Raw genomic sequence first — 17,339 nt, forward strand, 5'->3', positions numbered from 1 at the left:
AACTCTTATCGTAATTTAAACAGACGTTTTCAAAACACAATTAAGAATCACGTGTCAACAAAATATATTCAAATTCATATGTAAAATAAAATAGGTGCACCTCGTTATATTTCATGTTTAAAACCCGTACGGTATTCAAATTTATGTCAATAATATTCCTACAAAATTACATGACATCGTAATACTATAGAATGGCAGCGTGCCGACTGCTGCCGATCTGTTTCAAACTCCCCCAAAATTACCGTATTTTTCGGGTCACGTCGGTACATTTTTCAGCAAAGTCCGACATTCGTCTGATACTCCGTTTCGATTTATATACGGAAGGTAAAAAAATGACATCCCGAAATTTATTTGACCGTAAACCGTAGTTAACGACTCTCTAATACAACGAGCGAGTGTCTCAAACTGCTAAATAATTGCATTCGACTGTAGCATGCGCTATCGTCTAAAACAATTAACTACTTACTTCATTCCAATGGAAATATTCGTCAACATTTCTTAGCGTGTTTATTTATTTAAAGACATAAACCCCATTCAAAATATGATCATAAATCCGACAATATGCCATCAAAATATAATCTTTTCTCGGATATCAGGCGTATTGCATTCGGCACGTATACATCTCTTAATTTCGTGTGTCTCGCGAGATTTGTACTTTCATTTTAATTACTGAACTATATAAGCGCCATATGCGTGTGTGTGAAATATTTTTATTTAACTTCGGCTGCCACCGAAAATATATGACAGACAAGTTATCGGATACAATGTATGTTGATTTGAGGTGTTATATGTTATCAGGATATGTGACATATATGACTAATTTCTACGTGTTATTGTCCGACACAAAGGAGATTAAAACGTGAGACAATGGATAAATCACGGGTTAATCAGATTAAGTTTATAATCACTCTTATTGGATTGATATATCCTCCGACAAAGGAGAAGCAATGACTTCTGTTCAGGATTGATTTGATGAATTGTCCGATAAAGAATTAAGTCAGCCAATCAAGGCAGAATAAGTAGTTAATCAAGGTAGGTGTGTAGACGATAAGTAGTCGATCACTTAATTACCTAATCAATCCAGCCTATTCTCAACGATAATCGGGTTGCACTGTAGTTATACACCCAGTACACTATATTAATTTTGGAATTTGAATATTATTCACCATGTCTTGATGTCCGATTCGGCATATTCCCTCTCGGACAATTTTGGCAGTCTCGAAAAAAAATTCGGATAAGTCCGGAATATACGGGTAAAATTCCATCACTTTTCATTACTAATGAAATTACTGATCATCTTTATGTATGGATGTGAAGTTACAAGACTGAAAACTTCTTAATTGGTTTGAAGAATTGTCAATAATACAAATGTCCAGAAATTGGCAGTTGTTTTCTTATGAAGAAATGCTAGACATCATTATATTTTTGACTTGTTTGATTATTCATCTGTTTGTGAGGAAGTTTGGCGATCTAGTGGTTTAACATGTTCGTGTGACTGTGAAACCATAAAGTCTTGTCATTGAGTCAAATGATGTGGTTTTGATTCCTTGCTTGTATGTGACAAGAAGGAGGGTAGCCTGTCCAGGCCCGTTGGTTTCTCCAGGTCCCCCGATTTCCTCTCACTGCTAAAGACCCCTATATGCAATCAAATTATTAAATTTTATTTGAACTATGTGTTAGTCCTGAAATGACCTAGTTTGGGTTAAGTGGATGTTAAACTCTCTCTCTCCCTCTCTCTCTCTCTCTCTGCCCTGGGCTGCCCTGAAGCTTAACTTTGAGGTATATTGACAGCTCATGGGGAATGACATTGACCTTCCGTTTCATATCTCAACCCTTGCAATGCACGGTCAACCGCTAGTGTTCAGATCAGTATGCTTTACACCATTTGTCCCCTGCCGAATATCATGGGTTTTCTCTAGGTAAGGACACATGTGTCCAAATGAATTATTTATTTTAAGTTGTACCGTATGTTAGTCCCAAAATAAGCTAGATTGTGTTGAGTGTATTTGAATATCTCTCTTTTTGTAAATGACATATTTTTATGTTATATAGGTCAGCAAAATTGGTTCTAAGTTTATGTTTCTATCAGGAATATTCATAGCTGGAGGCTGCACCATTCTTATGGGGTAAGTACATTACATATTACTTGGGCAGCCATATTTTACTAACTTAATCTAGGAATTAAGTTATAAAGTCACTATCACTTTTATTTCGATAATGAGCATTTTCGGCTCAGGGAAAGCTGAGCCGTAAGCAATTGGGACAAGGTAACTTTGATTCTAACTAATGAAGAGTGATGAAACTTAGTGTATAGTTTCACTACCAGGTACTTCAAAACCTTCACTGAGTATGATAGTGAACATTTTATGCTTACTCTAAGTATAGATAGATAATCCATTTGATGCTCAATACTTCTGAAAAAGATATATGTGCAATAAATTATTGTGTCATCTATTTATGTAGGTATTTCCACAGGGGACATCTGCCGCACTGTTGGCTTATCAGTTTTTAAAACCTGTTTCAGAAATGATAAATGTTATCTCTCCTAATCATTAGAATAATTGATGGACAAGAACAATCTTTTATCATCTTTCTGTCCGTTTTCTTAATTTAGTTTTATATGTTTTTGAAATGTAGTTGATGTTTCGCAGTCTGGCAACCTATCTTATAATTTATCTTTCAGTTCTCTACAATTTGTGCCATATACAGAAGGTTCTGTAGTGTTTGAAGTTCTGTTCTTCGTTCTACAAATAGCAATGTCAGTTGGGGTAACTGCTGAACAAACAGCAGCTTTTGCAGTAGCATCTAAAGAATTCAGTGGATTTTTTACAACTGTTTTTGTAAGTAATACAACATTTGGTTTTTATATATTATATATTTCAAGTATTTGTACAGACACAGCTCCTGCTAAACATACATTATGCACGAGCTAAATCTGTCTATTGCAGGTCTTTCTTTAGGTCTGAAATGTTATCTAAATTATTAATTAGACATTGATTAACTTATCCAGACCATAATAAACTCTTGATGTCATCGCTAGGTTACGATATTTACTGGTTTAGAATCCAATCTGCTGCAAATTCCCTTTACATTATCTAGTTTTTAACTATTAAAGTGAGAACTGTCAGCTCTTTATTTAATCTCCCAAAATGCCCCTTTAAGATAACTTTAATTGTAGTTACTCTCAGACTTGTATTTAATTACCTCTATCACAGCACAGCCATTACCAAGCAAGATAATTAAATCAGAAAAAGTGGATAATCGAGACTATGCTGTTTATATTAATGATTTTAGTAATGATAACCGAGACTATGCAAAAATTTCACCTGCTTCATTCCTGGCTCATAGTGGATCAATTTGACTGAAATTTTCAGCAAATTACCTTTACATTATCTAGTTTTTAACTATTATAGCGAGAACTGCCATCTCGTTATCTTATCTCGCATAATGTATCTTTAAGACAGTTCAAGGTAAAATTAATGTAGCAAAAAAATTTCTGTAGTAAAACAGCAAGCAAGATCTTAAAGATATGTTATGGGAGATTTGATAACGAGTTGGCAGTTCTAACTATAATAGTTCAAAACTAGATAACGTAAAGGCAATTAGCTGAAAATTTCATTTAAATTGATCCACTATGAACCGAAAACTAAGCGAATGAAATTTCTGCCTAGCCTCTGTCATCATTACTAAAGTCAGTACGATAAACAGCATAGTCTCGATTATCTATTTAACCGTTTAAGTGAGAAGGAAAGTTATGCAGTAAATCGGCTCACAATCCACTTAAGATTGCAGGCTAGTGATGCCATCTAGAGTTGATTATGGTCTGGATAAGTTAATTAATGTCTAATTAATAATTTAGATAACATTTCAGACCTAAAGAAAGACCTGCAATAGACAGATTTAGCTCTTACATAATGTATGTTTAAACCTAGTTCACAACCTGCCATATGGTAGTCTACGGGGAAAATTTTAGTAAACCTGTGCTTGAGACTGGACGAAGGAACTTTTGTACTGCACATACAATATTTTCACCCAGTTTCTTGCGGCTGGTCTGTGAGCTACCAAACCATACGACCCATGCATGTCAAAAAGGAGGCTTAAGTTTTGTTGAAGAGTGATCGTCTTAATAATACATGTTTTGGTTGTTTGTTTTTTTTTTAATTTGAAGCCTTAGATAAATGCTCATTTGTTTTCCCTATCACAAGGGATTAATTAATAAGCCATTATTTCTAAAAACTTAAATGTAATTAATTCAAAATGATAAATAATATTATATTAAAAATACTTTAGAAAATTAAAGCATTGGCTTATATAAAGCAAGGTATACAGCGAGTGCTTGTTAAAACTCCTTGAAGAATTTGTAAGATTAGTCAATTCAGGAGTTACAGCATCTTGTGGTTCGGAAACCTACAAAGTGCTATTGTTTCTTCCAATCAAGCCATAAAAATATTTATGAAAAATGTTTTTCATAAATTTGATTTTATTACAGGGTGTAACAGAGGTATTTGTTGGATTAGGTCTGACAATTGGACCATTAGTAGGAGGGGTACTCTCTGATGTAAGTTACTAATTCTTGTTTTATATATCTAAAATTTACCGTAAACTGAATAGTTTATTTATTACTGGAAGTAACTAAATTATCGTCTCAGTCTTTGCACAAAAACACAAATTTTAGTTGTTCAAATGTGAATGTTGCTTCTTCATCAGCTTTATGGAGTATAATTTCTTTTTCAATAGTAGATATAGTTCACAGGTTAATTATCATTTACAAAAGAATAGAATTTTAGAATGTTTTATTTTTATATTATGTCTTGCAAGGGTTATATACAATGGTTAGTTTGATTTTGTCGTTTATTTGAAATATTGTATTTTATTTGCAGGTTGGAGGTTTCTCTCTGCCTTATTTTGTATTAGGTGGTCTGGTTTTATCAAGTTTACCATTTAATTGTTATTTAGCACCATCTATAATAGGTAAGTTACACAACATGAACAAATAGAATGGACCAGGGTTCAATGTGCCTTAACACAACATTTGGGTCAATTTGAGACAGCCATATGGTAAATTTTATTTCTATGGTTATATCTGCAATGCAAGGTGGGAGAATTTTGCCTGAGCAGTGGGCTTTTTCCTAATCTTTTTCCATTTCCAACAGTCATGCATCAATTTATTTTTATCTGTCATTGAGAGATTTGATCAAAATTGCTGGGATTTTTCAGTAAATCCAGTACAACCTTTTTGTGGAGAATTACTGCCCCTTGTGCCCCAAAAATGTAAGTGCTCAGAAGATGAGATTGTTTGGTGTTTTTTTTAAAATTTGCTGGAATTGTTTGGCTGATCAGAGAGAACCCTATCAAAATTTAAACCTGCCAATCTATTTTCTGGGTAGTTCTTCCCCCTGAAAACTGGTGGGCATATATATTCACAGCATGGCTAGACTATGTTTTTAATTCCAGTCTGTCAACCATCAGCAAATCATGCTTAGAACAAGGGGTACGACTGTGGAGACACGTATATTTGATTAATTGTATATTTTTATATTAAATTAACAGATGAGCCTCTGGCAGGTAAATTACGTCGGAAATCTGGATTAAGTTTATTACGTCATCCATCTATAATTATAACATGTTTAGCTGTAGTCATAGGATCAGGTGTATGGTCTGTGTTAGATCCATGTCTAGAACCACATCTAGAGGAGGTAAGTCTTTTATTTCATGGGGGTGCCGGATGGCCAAATTATTGGTATATGCATGCTGTACCATAAGATCTGTCATTGAATCAACTGGTGTGGTTTCAATTCCCCGGTTGTACGTTACAAGGAGTAGGGTCACCTGTCCAACCTCCTGAGTTTTCTCCTATGCGCAAGCGAATTATTGAAATAAAATTGAACCATGTGTTATGTCTCGAAATGACCTTGTTTGTATCGAGTGGACATTAAACCCCATTTTTCTCTTTTATTTCATACTCTTCACGCTTATATTTACTCTTATATTATTTGGACAATTCAGATATTCGTCTTCATTAGCCCAGTTTAGGAGCAGAACAGTAGGACGTTAAACCCCATTTCATTTCGATGTACGTTGCATGTTTAAGTTCAACTATGATATAGTTTTGTTTAAAAATGAAATGGATGTTTTAAACTAATTCTAAGACACAAAGCAACTAATATATTATTTCTGTGATAGACATTTAGTAATTTAATAGTATTAACACCAGGTACAATTTTATAGATAAACAATTATTAGATATATTACTGTGTAATCCATAAAATTGTGTCTTGTGTTAACTAAATTATTGACAAGATGAAAATCTATGTCCAAATTAACATACTGTAAGACAAGAAATAAATGTGTCATAAATAAATGTATTATGAAATTAATGTATCATGAAATAAATGTATAATGAAACAAAATGAACGTAGGATATTTGATTTGATTTACCAGTAAATAATGTGTAAACTGTATTAATGTAACTGGATATACAAACATGTTTGTTATATAATTATAGTTTAATCTGACTCCAGCTACAATTGGTGCTGTGTTTTTATTATTATCTGCTTCCTATGCCCTGAGTTGTGCTTTATGTGGATGGATTGCTGAAAAACTGGTAAATATAGACTTTAGTTCCAGTGGATTGCGTCAGTATTAAGAAAAAGAATGTTATCTCAAAATATTGTAGACAAATCGCAAAATTGGTGAAACTTTACAAAACTCCAACATGATTTGAGCTATTTACTTAATTCATGTGAATCTCTATATTAACTAGCAGTTATCCACTATCAATGTCTGGAGTGTAAATATGCTGTTGACATGTCTAATGAGCATATGATTTTAAATGTAAGCATTGGTACAGGCTATATATCACACTGATCAGCAGTGAATATTCGCTAGGATGTTACAATCACTGATAAGGATGACATCAATGTGACTTAATGAGCCACAAATATTAACTTTTTTCCACTGACAAATTAAATTCTAAAACATTTTTTTGATGTATTAGAAAAATAAATAAAGACGTTCGACGTATTTGCAGGTAAAAATTATTTCCTATTGTGTAAATGTGTATTAAAATGACTAAAAGGCAGGATTCTGCCTGAAGCAGTAATGTCTTGTGTAAACAATGCACGCGCATCAGCCAATGATTGACGCCGGGTGCTGTGACGGCACGTGTTGAAGTCAGTCATCTTTTACAGATATATTATTAGTAATTCTCTGTGAAACAGATTGGCTATATATTACTAACAAACCAGATTACATAATTACTACCAACTTCCCATTAATTCCACTCCATTGGTAAACTAGGGTGACACTAGCTGGTGAATACCTGAATATCAGTTCACTAATTGTCAAGCCTGGAAATAAGGCACCTGTCACAGACAATGTCAGGCACAGATTCGGGCTTTGTCAGGCACATAACCTCTGTTGCCAGTCATTTTGTCCGGCACTGATTTGTCTTTTTTATTGATATTATTAATACATGTCTGGCACTAAGTTGAAAATGTTAGCTACCATTTAATTAGTGTCTGACATTTTGTTGTGTACATCTAAAACCATTATTTCCAGGCTTGCTAATTGTCTGTTTGTTTTAACCCTCTTCGTGGGCCTGGATGATGTATTATTTGTTTCAATTTATTACTCAAAAAATGAAATCAAATCTTTATTACATTGTTAGATTCTATATATGTTTATTGTGTTTTTTGTAGCCAGATAATCGTCTGTTAATGATACCAGGGTTTATATTGTGTGGTGTAGCACATTGTCTGCTGGGACCAAGTTCTTTATTTGGTTTTGATCCATCTTTCAAGTAAGTAAAACATAAAATATTTTCAATCATTGTTCTAATTTCTAAAACATTGTTGTACACTTGCTACAGTTGGTGGATAAATTGTCCTTTGAGTTAAAGACAGGAGAAGGAAAAGGCTTTTAGTCCTTAATTATTAAGTTTTGAAATTTTAAACAAACCGATGAGTATTTTATTGATCAATCACTAAAGATTAATTTGTTTTGACCTATACCTCCATATATTTTTACTTTATTGTTTCAGTCAATTATGGTTAATTATTCTTGCGTTAATTTTATTGGGAGCAGCTATGAGTATGAGTATAATTCCATCTTATGACATCATTATGGAAATTGCTATGTAAGTTCTTTTTCATTTGTTTTATCATGTTCACCACAAAATATATTTTGTTATAGAATTTAATATAGAATAGATATATAGAAATCACTTGTATATTCAACTGTCCATGTCCTTTTAAGTATAGTTTAATGGTCGAGTGCGAGACATTAAGTAATATATTGATATTGCACGAGGGCTATATAATCTATATATTACGCAATGTCTTGCACGAGACCATTAAACACATTAAAATACAGACACTATCCAACATGTGCATTCCAATGAAATATGTCACGCGGGTCCAGTATTTCAACTAGTATAAATAATGTATGCTTGGCACTTTACCCCATTTCAAATAATGGTACACCAACATCAAAGGATGATGTCACATCTGGTCAGATTCCACAGGGTACCTGTTATTGAAATATCTCCCATACCTCAGAAACATTAACTCCATACACATAGCTGAATTGTTTTACAATTTAAAAATACCTGTAGGCCTACAATATAAAAATACCTTTCTGACATGTGTAACATATTTTTCTGATTACATTAATATATTTTCTATATTTAACAGAGAGACTGGCTATCCTGATAGTCTGAGTACACATGGTCTGGTAGCTGGCTTGTGGAGTTCTATGTATGCTTTAGGGTAAGTTTACTTGTTTTATTTGAAAATTTCACAGTGGAAATATGACCTGAATAAACACAACAGTTCAATGGATAACAATTACTGTATTAGAGCTACATTTCTACAACGATTCTCTTGTCGTTTTCAAGGTTCACTGTTCTCATAATTAGGTGGTTTCACTTATGTTTTGATTATACATAGTATATATATTTTGTTCCTTCTGTCAATATCAGTATTTTCTTGAAAATGACAAGAGTCATTTTGGAAACGTAGCTCCAATAAAAATAAAGTATTTGTTATCCATAGAACTGTTGTGTTTATTTTAATGTGTTCAATTACTAAATTTTGTTTAAAATGACCTGATTTGCACTTAGTGGATGCTAAATTTTCTCTCATGCTCTCATGCTTTCATTCTCAGTGGTCAGCAGATGGCTTTCATCTCTAGTTTAGTGATTATAAAATATGCTCCATGCAGTTATATTTTATATGTTTCCTCCCACTGCTAAAGACCCCTACGCGCAAGCGAATTATTGAAATAAAAGTAAACCATGTGTTGGTCACGAAATGACCTAGTTTGTGTGAGTGGATGTTAAACCCCATCTCTCTCTCTCTCTCTCTCTCTCTTTATATATATTTTATATATTTTATAGAGAGTTTATTGGACCAATCTGGGGTGGCTATATACAAGATAATATTGGTTTTGCTGATGGTTTAACCTACACTGCAGGAGCATGTGTGGTCATTGTAAGTTTTATTTCATTTTGACATTCATATTTTCTAAGAAGAAAGGGGTTTGTCCCAAAATAGAATTATCCAGAATTCGTTTGTCTGAATTTGTTTCAGGAACATACTTTTCCACAAATCAAATTTTTACTTTTGTCAATTACAGATTTGAAAAAAAAAATAACATTTTCCTTTTTGACAAAAAATATTTGGATTTAGACTTAGCTTGGTCATTTCCTGGAGGAGAATTCAAAAACTATTCATGAAGTGAAAATGAAATGGGGTTAATGTCCTACTGTTCTGCTCCAACTGGGCTTATGAACATTGACATGCACCATACAGTGTACTATAAGAGAAATTTTGCCCGGACAGCGGCGCTGCGGCCTAATCTTATATACTATTCAAAAAAAGTGTTATTAAAGTCACCTAATGAAACTGACGAAGAAACAAATGACAAAATGAAATGAAGTTCACATTCATCGATTTATTCCAAATGATCGTTAGACTAAGTAAGGCACAGACTGACCATTATAAGGGTAAAATGATACCCGGGGTCAAACAGCAAAGTTACCACAGCATCACAACCAAGTCAGTAACGGGTAAATCCTCCTCTGTTTGCCAAACAAGCATTGATCCGACGTGGCATACTCCTAATGAGAAGACTAAGGTCATTTTGGTCCAGATTGTCCCATTCCTGTTGCAACGCAGCAGCAAGTTCTTGGACATTGGCAGGACGTTGTTGACGTTGATGTAACCTCTGTCCAAGCAAGTCCCAGACATGCTCGATGGGGGAGAGGTCGGGACTCAGTGCTGGCCAAGGTAATGTGGTGATGTTCTGTTGTTGGAGGTAACCTGTAACGATCCTGGCCCTGTGACATCTTGCGTTGTCATCCTGGAAGATGAAACGGCGGCCATGACGTCGTGCGAACGGCACAACATGGACTGCCAAGATGTTGTCCCGGTAGTACTGGCCTCTAACACGCCCTGCAACAACATGTAAAGCCGTTCTTCCAGCAACAGTGATGCCTCCCCACACCATAACAGAACCACCCCCAAATCGATCATGTCTGATGACGTTAACGTCTTGGAAGCGCTCGTTTCGACGACGCCACACCCTCCTACGTCTGTCCAAAAAATCAACAGTGAACCTTGACTCATCTGAAAACATCACATTGCTCCAGCGTCGATTATCCCAGTGTTGACGATCCCTACACCAACGACGTCTTGCCTGAATGTGATGATCTCTCAAACAAGGGATCACGCGAGGACGTCGGGTGCGAAGGTGACCCCTATGCAGTCGATTCCGAATCGTCTGGCCACTCACTCTCACACCAGTGTCTGTTTGAAGACGAGCGCTGATCTGATTTGCTGTGATGACACGATTTCTCAAGGCCAAGGTACGGATAAATCGATCCTGGGCTTGAGTTGTCGCCCTTGGTCGACCTGAGCGTGGTCTGTCCTGTACAGATTGTGTATCACGGTATCTGGACCATAGCCTGCTTATGACAGACTGAGAAACATTCATCGTCCGCGCCACAACCGCCTGTGTTGTGCCGATCTGTAGCATGCCAAGGGCACGTAAGCTTTCATTTTGGATAAGCCGACGCATATCAAAATTTGTTTTCTGGTCACTAAAACAATTAAACTGATGTTTCCACCCTGGAATTCAATGCCACAATGACTGTAACATTCAGAGTCGTGCAAATCTTGGGTTAGATCCCCATGATGATCCCAAGCATCACCTGCATTCCATGCGGTAGCTATTGGTGCGTTTGGGCGTCACATGTAACTGGAAATGTTTCTTCTGTTAGGTTCTATAGTGACTTTTTTCGTAGTCATTTGCATATTTTAGTATTATGCCCCCAAAATAAAATATCCCCTACTTTTTTTGAATAGTATATATCAAATTCCAACTGCCAAGGGATCTTTTATGTGCATGCCATTGTTTTCTTGGCACCTCGGTTTTCTGTTACATCCTAATGACTATACATTGTCCCTTGCCTGGCCCTGTGTCCTGCCCCACTGGAACCACGCTGGACATCCAGGTTAGTGAGCCAAGGTCTTACTCACTGAGCCAACGTGACTCCAAATTTTCAAGAAGTATGAAGCAAATTTTTTGAAATTGATCCAGATAAACTAAAATTTAAATCAAAGTGGCCTAAAGTTGTATAATCATTGGTTATTTTGAGATGGATGGTGACCATTTTGGCTTAAACTAAACATAAATTAGCGAATTTGATTTGTCGATTCTTTGGACACGTAGCTCTAATTGTAATTACATGTAAGTGAGAGTGGTAAAATGTGGTGCACAGTTTCATTACATCAATGCTGTGACTAAATTCGATAATAATGAGTCTCTTCTGCATAGACAAAGCAGAGTGATACACAATTTGGTTGCTTGATGCTTCATAAAAAGATACAAGTGCAAGTAATGGGATTTAGGTAGGGAACACCATATCACTAGTCTTACTTAGATTTCCACTCCTCTTACTTAGAAATCTAAGTAAGACCCCATATCATTACTTAGATTTCCACTTTTACTTTTTCTTCAATTAGGTGATTCTGCTAACAGCGATGGCACTGTATGATTGTTATTGCTGTGAAGCTGAAGATGATGAAAAAGAAATTCCAGAAAAACAACTTTTATTGCCACCAGAGGTAGTTAAGCGTATCAGATCACTCTCCGAGCCCATGTACAGAAGGGGACGAAATTTAACACCAGTTTTGGAAACTGTCTATTCTGAAGATTTTAGTAGTTATTCGTCCTCTAGTTCAGCATATTCAAACTCCATAGAAACAAACGAAAATGACAGCTATGTTTCTATTCAACAAAGTGATGTTTTTAGCTCGAACAACCGTAGTGATATGAAAAACTCTAAACCAGATGCAACGAAAATAGGAATTAATGGTAATGGCAAAGTAAAACAATATGGCAGCTTTTCCAAAACTCCATTTAACCCCGGAACAAATAAAAATGGCATTCCACAAACTGACACTATTCAAAAATCTCGCTCTAAGTCTGTGACTGCCGGTTATCCTCCCATTTCTGTATTTTATCCGGTGTGGGAGAAGGAATCTAATACCTTCTTGGAGAAGGATTCTAGAATGTTAAATTCAAGGAATTCACCATACAGTGTTCAAGATAATATCTCCACAGACAAAAAATCTAAGCCTACAGCAAGAACTTTAAGCATACGGCAAAGACTTAATAATGGCGGCCATGACAGTGATACCTGTCCTAAGTCTTTAAATAAATACCCAACTGAAAATGTAGACGAATCTGATTTGATTTCATCCAGTTGTCCAAATACATTGACAAAAATTACTGAAGTCCTAGAACCTACAATATTATCGTCTTCCGTGCCATATTCGACGTCAGAAATTAAAATTGAAATAATAACTGAGGTGCTTAGTGACAGTGTTTTTGTATCAGAGACTATTGTGAGAAAGGAAGAAATATATTCAGAACCGGATTTAATTAATTTCGATGAAGGAAATAGAGTCACAGTAAATAAAAATCATGTGCATGTCAACAATTCAAAACCGGATAGAGCAAATGACACAAGTGCTGCAGAAAACTTAACTTCCAAATATGGTATTACTGAATTAACATGTGATTCTAATCAACAAATAGCTAGTGGTTCTGCTACAGACGTTATTGTAAAGCAAACAAACGAAAAAAGTAGCCATTTGGAATCAGCAGATTTAAATTCGCAGCGAGATATATATCCACATGTTATTATTCAGCAACCTTCAAATCCCAAAAGTGCTACAAAAGATAAAAAGAAAGAAAGCGGAGCTGCTGCTCCACCAAATGAAAATAACGATTCTGTTTATACCTCACTCAAGGTCAAAGTTCAAAGAACAAGAAAAACCAAATCTGTTTCATCTGCCATTCAGTATGAAAAATCAGAAGTTGCTGTACAGGTGGTTAAACGGCCTCCAACACCAGTATCAGTAAATCCGCGGGACGGAATCCGATCACTTTTATATAAAACAATTGTAAATGCGCCTAGCAACCAAATTTCACAAGCTGTGGTACCAAAAACTATTCCAACATCTAAATTATTCAATCGAACTAACTCTAATCCAGGAACTAGTAAAAAACATAAAAAGAGAATCCACAGTATGTCGTTAAATGCTGATGATTCTTGTATACCTGATCATTATGCTAGTCTAGATTATTCAGAAATATATCGGAACAATATGCTCCCATAGATAGAGATTTTTTACGAATTTTATTTTTTCAATGGATCTATGAGAGTGTCGAACATAATCTTTGAATGGCATTTAGTGATTGAACATAATTTAACACAACCCAGTTCTATGGATAACAATCACTATATTATATACACACGTTTCAGTTGTAATTTGTATGCTTGATAACGACCAGTGAATTCTTGTCGAAAGGTTGTGTGTATATAATATACTGATAGAACTGTGTTGTGTTATAGTGTCAAATATATTTTATTGAATAAAACTGATTAATTCTATGTGGAAAACTCTAAAGGGATGCTCATATGTCATTGTGAAACTGGATACTTTTTAAAAGAAATACCAATTTTCTCAAAGTTCTCATATTCCAATTAAATTCTGTGATCATCATTTGAGTGATTTGTAATCCTCTGTAAACTAGGATATTGTAAAAGTTGAATCTCTGAAAGGAATGTCAGTTCCAAAATGGTTCATTTCCATTTAGGATTTACAAAGATATGATAAATTGAAAATTTGTCAACATTCAGCATCCTCTGTAGACAATATAAATAATTGGGATATGATCAAAACAAGCAAGCCCTTTGGACCTTTTTTTGAAACCACATTCATAATGACTTGGCTCCGAAGTGAATGTAATTTTTGTTTTCTGGTTGAAAGTTTTAATGATTCTTGAAAGTTTCTAATATTTCAAAAAGAGTAAATGTTCTTTTAGTGTAGATCTATATGATGTTTATATGATGTGATGTTTAGATTTGATCTCATGCAAAGAATTATTAATTGTTGTATCATATGCAGGTTGTGTTAAAGATGCTTGATGTGAGAGCTAAATCTAAGAATGCTTCGGCCATTTAATAGTATAACGATAAAACAGATAATCCAGACTTAGTATCAATTGTCAAGTAATAAACAGTCTACACTCATTTTGTCAAAACTTAAAACACTTATAACTTTACACAGAATAAAGTAGTTTGAATGAAATTTTCAATATATTCATTTTCCATTATCTATTTTTGAACTATTATAGCAAGAACAGTCCGGTCTTTATCCAAATCTTACATAATGCATGTTGAAGAGATATTAAAGTATTTACATATTATATATAAGCCTATATATTATATTGTTATGGTTTTTGGGTGGCCGAATGGACTAATACATACACTTGAGATCATTCATATACATGTAAGTTCAATAATCTAATTCCATGCTTGTACATGACAAGGAGTTGGGTTGTCTATCTATACATGTTGGCTTTCATTATTTTCCTCATACTGATAAAGAATCTGGTGTGCAAGTGAATTAACAAAAATTATAATACATGTACAGTATACGATATGTTAGTCCCCAAACGGCCTTATTTGTGTTGAGTGGACATGAAAGAATTTAAAGTAAACCTGATTTTTGTGTTGTTTTCAAATGAATATATAATTATATTAAATATATTTTATGTATAATGTAGTGTAAATGTTATGTACTTTATATATGCCCACATTTAATGTGGGAAAATTTTGCTGGTCTTTCTAGAATTGCATTTCATTTCATTGTTAAGTTAAATGTGAACTCATTTTTATCTGATTTTAAAGAAACTTTGTATCTAGACAATGCATGTGTTATTGACGCTGTATGATGTGACACCACAGGTAGACCTTTACTGCACTTCTTTTTTTCACAGAGTTAAAAGAAGGCTTTGGCATTACCGCTAATATGAAACAGATTGGTATTTTATCAGTTTGTGCTGGATTCATTAAGAGTACCGGTATGTGAATATTGCTCACACTTGAGCAATTGTATTTTTATAAGGCATTCATGAATTTATGACATTTTATAAAGCAATATTTTTATGAACCAAATATTTTTGAAAGTATTAAAAGCTTTAACCTTCTTGCTGTGAAATATATTTTGATTAAAATTAGATCTACATGTATATACTGTTTTGGTTTTGTATTTTTATTGTTTTCAGTTAACAGAGACCTTAGAACATCCTTATCAATTGTTTATTCTATCAAGCTTTATATGGAAGTATAGTAGGGTGAATTTGGACTCAATAGTAAATGTTTAATACGTCATGCTAATCCGCACAGTATTACATAATTCAGTCAATTATATTTTAATGGATCTTAATCCACCTTAATTACCCACCATTTATATCTACTTCATATTGTCTTATATATTTCATTAATCACCTGTCTCCAGTATTCTTTGTTTTAAACTTTAAATTGAGCTTATAAATTATAATTAACGTCAACGGGCTATAGCGTTTAGTTACCAGGGTATATTGTTTGTAGATTTATAGGATTAATGCCCTAGGCGATGCATGGGGATATATAGACCCAAAATGACAGAATTTGGGAAGAGCTGGCTACACACGTGTCTTGGGAGATCAACTTAGATCACATACCTAAGGACAGACCTTATTTACCTGTATTTGGAGACATAAGTTTATGTCAATTCCCATATCCACATTGGAGCTTATTTACTATTAAGCATTGGACCAATAATTGTTATATTAATTGTCTGTTGTGATATTTGTTGATTACTGTTTACCAAAGAATATAGAGAACTATTAACAACCATCAACAGTCTTGTCTTCTTTTAATCAACAACGAAGATTCCAGAAAATACACGAAAAGTGCACTTGTACAAATGGGGAGATTGCTTTGAGTGGCAAGATTTCGTTCGTACCTCAAACAGCCAAGCGAGAAGTTTAGAACGAGCTAGAACACCTTCCAACAATATAAATATTCAAGAAAGCAGAATTGGAAACCAACAGTTCCGAGGAAGAAGAAACCACAGCTACACTAACCCTAGATAAGCAAAAGCGGGAAGAAGGCGAAAATGTTTCTGTCATCTAATCCAAGATATCCAGACCATGGTGGAAATTCGTACAGTCAAGACTTTGGAATATTCAGGCCGACGTCATCAAATGGAGCTTTAGATAACAGAAGACAAAAAGGTATGTGGTCTTTTTATCAGGGTAATCGCCATGCGCCATCGAGTTATTGTCAGTTTAATTATCAAAATCATAGTCCTCGTGCTCTTGCTCCTAAACATGAGTATAAAGTCAAACGATCTGTTTCTTTAAATGTTCAAAGAAATAAAAATAAAACATTTGCTAAAACCGATCGCGACTCTAAAAGAAAACATGAATATGAAACGCGGAAATTCTTTATGAGGCAACTTCCATTTTCGCAAATTGGCATACGAGCGTTTCATGAAATGCAAAATTTAAATGGCGTGATAAAGCAACAGTTAAAAGCAGTGATGAAAAAATTAGACGTTGCCCATACTATTAGGAACACGCCTGTTCAAAATCTAAGCCATGATAAATGTAACATTGAAGCTAATAAATTAAATAGGAAAATCTCTGAATTGACCTCGGAACTTGAAAGCGCGCATAAACATAAACTTGAGATGCACCTTGATCTCGACGAATTGTTACGGTCTAAAGAACAATTAGAAAAGACCCATGAAATCGCTATGCTCGAAATTGAAAGATTGGGCGTGAGAGAAAACTTTTTAGAGTCGAGTAAGAGTGACGTAATATGCGAGCTTATTGAACATCAGAAACAGATCGAAGACCTTAAAGAAGAAAATGAACATTTAAAACAAGATTTGGACGAATGTTACGACTATGATGAAAACGATATTTATGATGGT

General features: G+C 34.5%; 1 protein-coding gene across 3 annotated transcripts in view; it reads left to right on the forward strand.

Moving 5' to 3' along the window:
• The window catches only part of LOC126808695 (uncharacterized), a 34,357-nt gene extending 18,102 nt beyond the window's left edge, over nucleotides 1-16,255 (forward strand). For all 3 annotated transcript variants that reach the window (XM_050533612.2, XM_050533611.2, XM_050533615.2), the window contains exons 5-15: nucleotides 2,053-2,126; nucleotides 2,684-2,840; nucleotides 4,490-4,558; nucleotides 4,881-4,971; nucleotides 5,551-5,696; nucleotides 6,506-6,604; nucleotides 7,701-7,801; nucleotides 8,042-8,137; nucleotides 8,694-8,768; nucleotides 9,398-9,491; nucleotides 12,027-16,255. In XM_050533612.2, the coding sequence (XP_050389569.2) occupies nucleotides 2,053-2,126; nucleotides 2,684-2,840; nucleotides 4,490-4,558; nucleotides 4,881-4,971; nucleotides 5,551-5,696; nucleotides 6,506-6,604; nucleotides 7,701-7,801; nucleotides 8,042-8,137; nucleotides 8,694-8,768; nucleotides 9,398-9,491; nucleotides 12,027-13,688 (2,664 nt within the window). In that variant the 3' untranslated portion in view covers nucleotides 13,689-16,255. The remainder of the gene's footprint in view (nucleotides 1-2,052; nucleotides 2,127-2,683; nucleotides 2,841-4,489; nucleotides 4,559-4,880; nucleotides 4,972-5,550; nucleotides 5,697-6,505; nucleotides 6,605-7,700; nucleotides 7,802-8,041; nucleotides 8,138-8,693; nucleotides 8,769-9,397; nucleotides 9,492-12,026) is intronic.
• The last annotated feature ends 1,084 nt before the right edge of the window (nucleotides 16,256-17,339 follow it).

This window comes from Patella vulgata, chromosome 1 (genome assembly GCF_932274485.2).
Source record: "Patella vulgata chromosome 1, xgPatVulg1.2, whole genome shotgun sequence".
In the NCBI taxonomy this organism is placed as follows: domain Eukaryota; kingdom Metazoa; phylum Mollusca; class Gastropoda; family Patellidae; genus Patella; species Patella vulgata.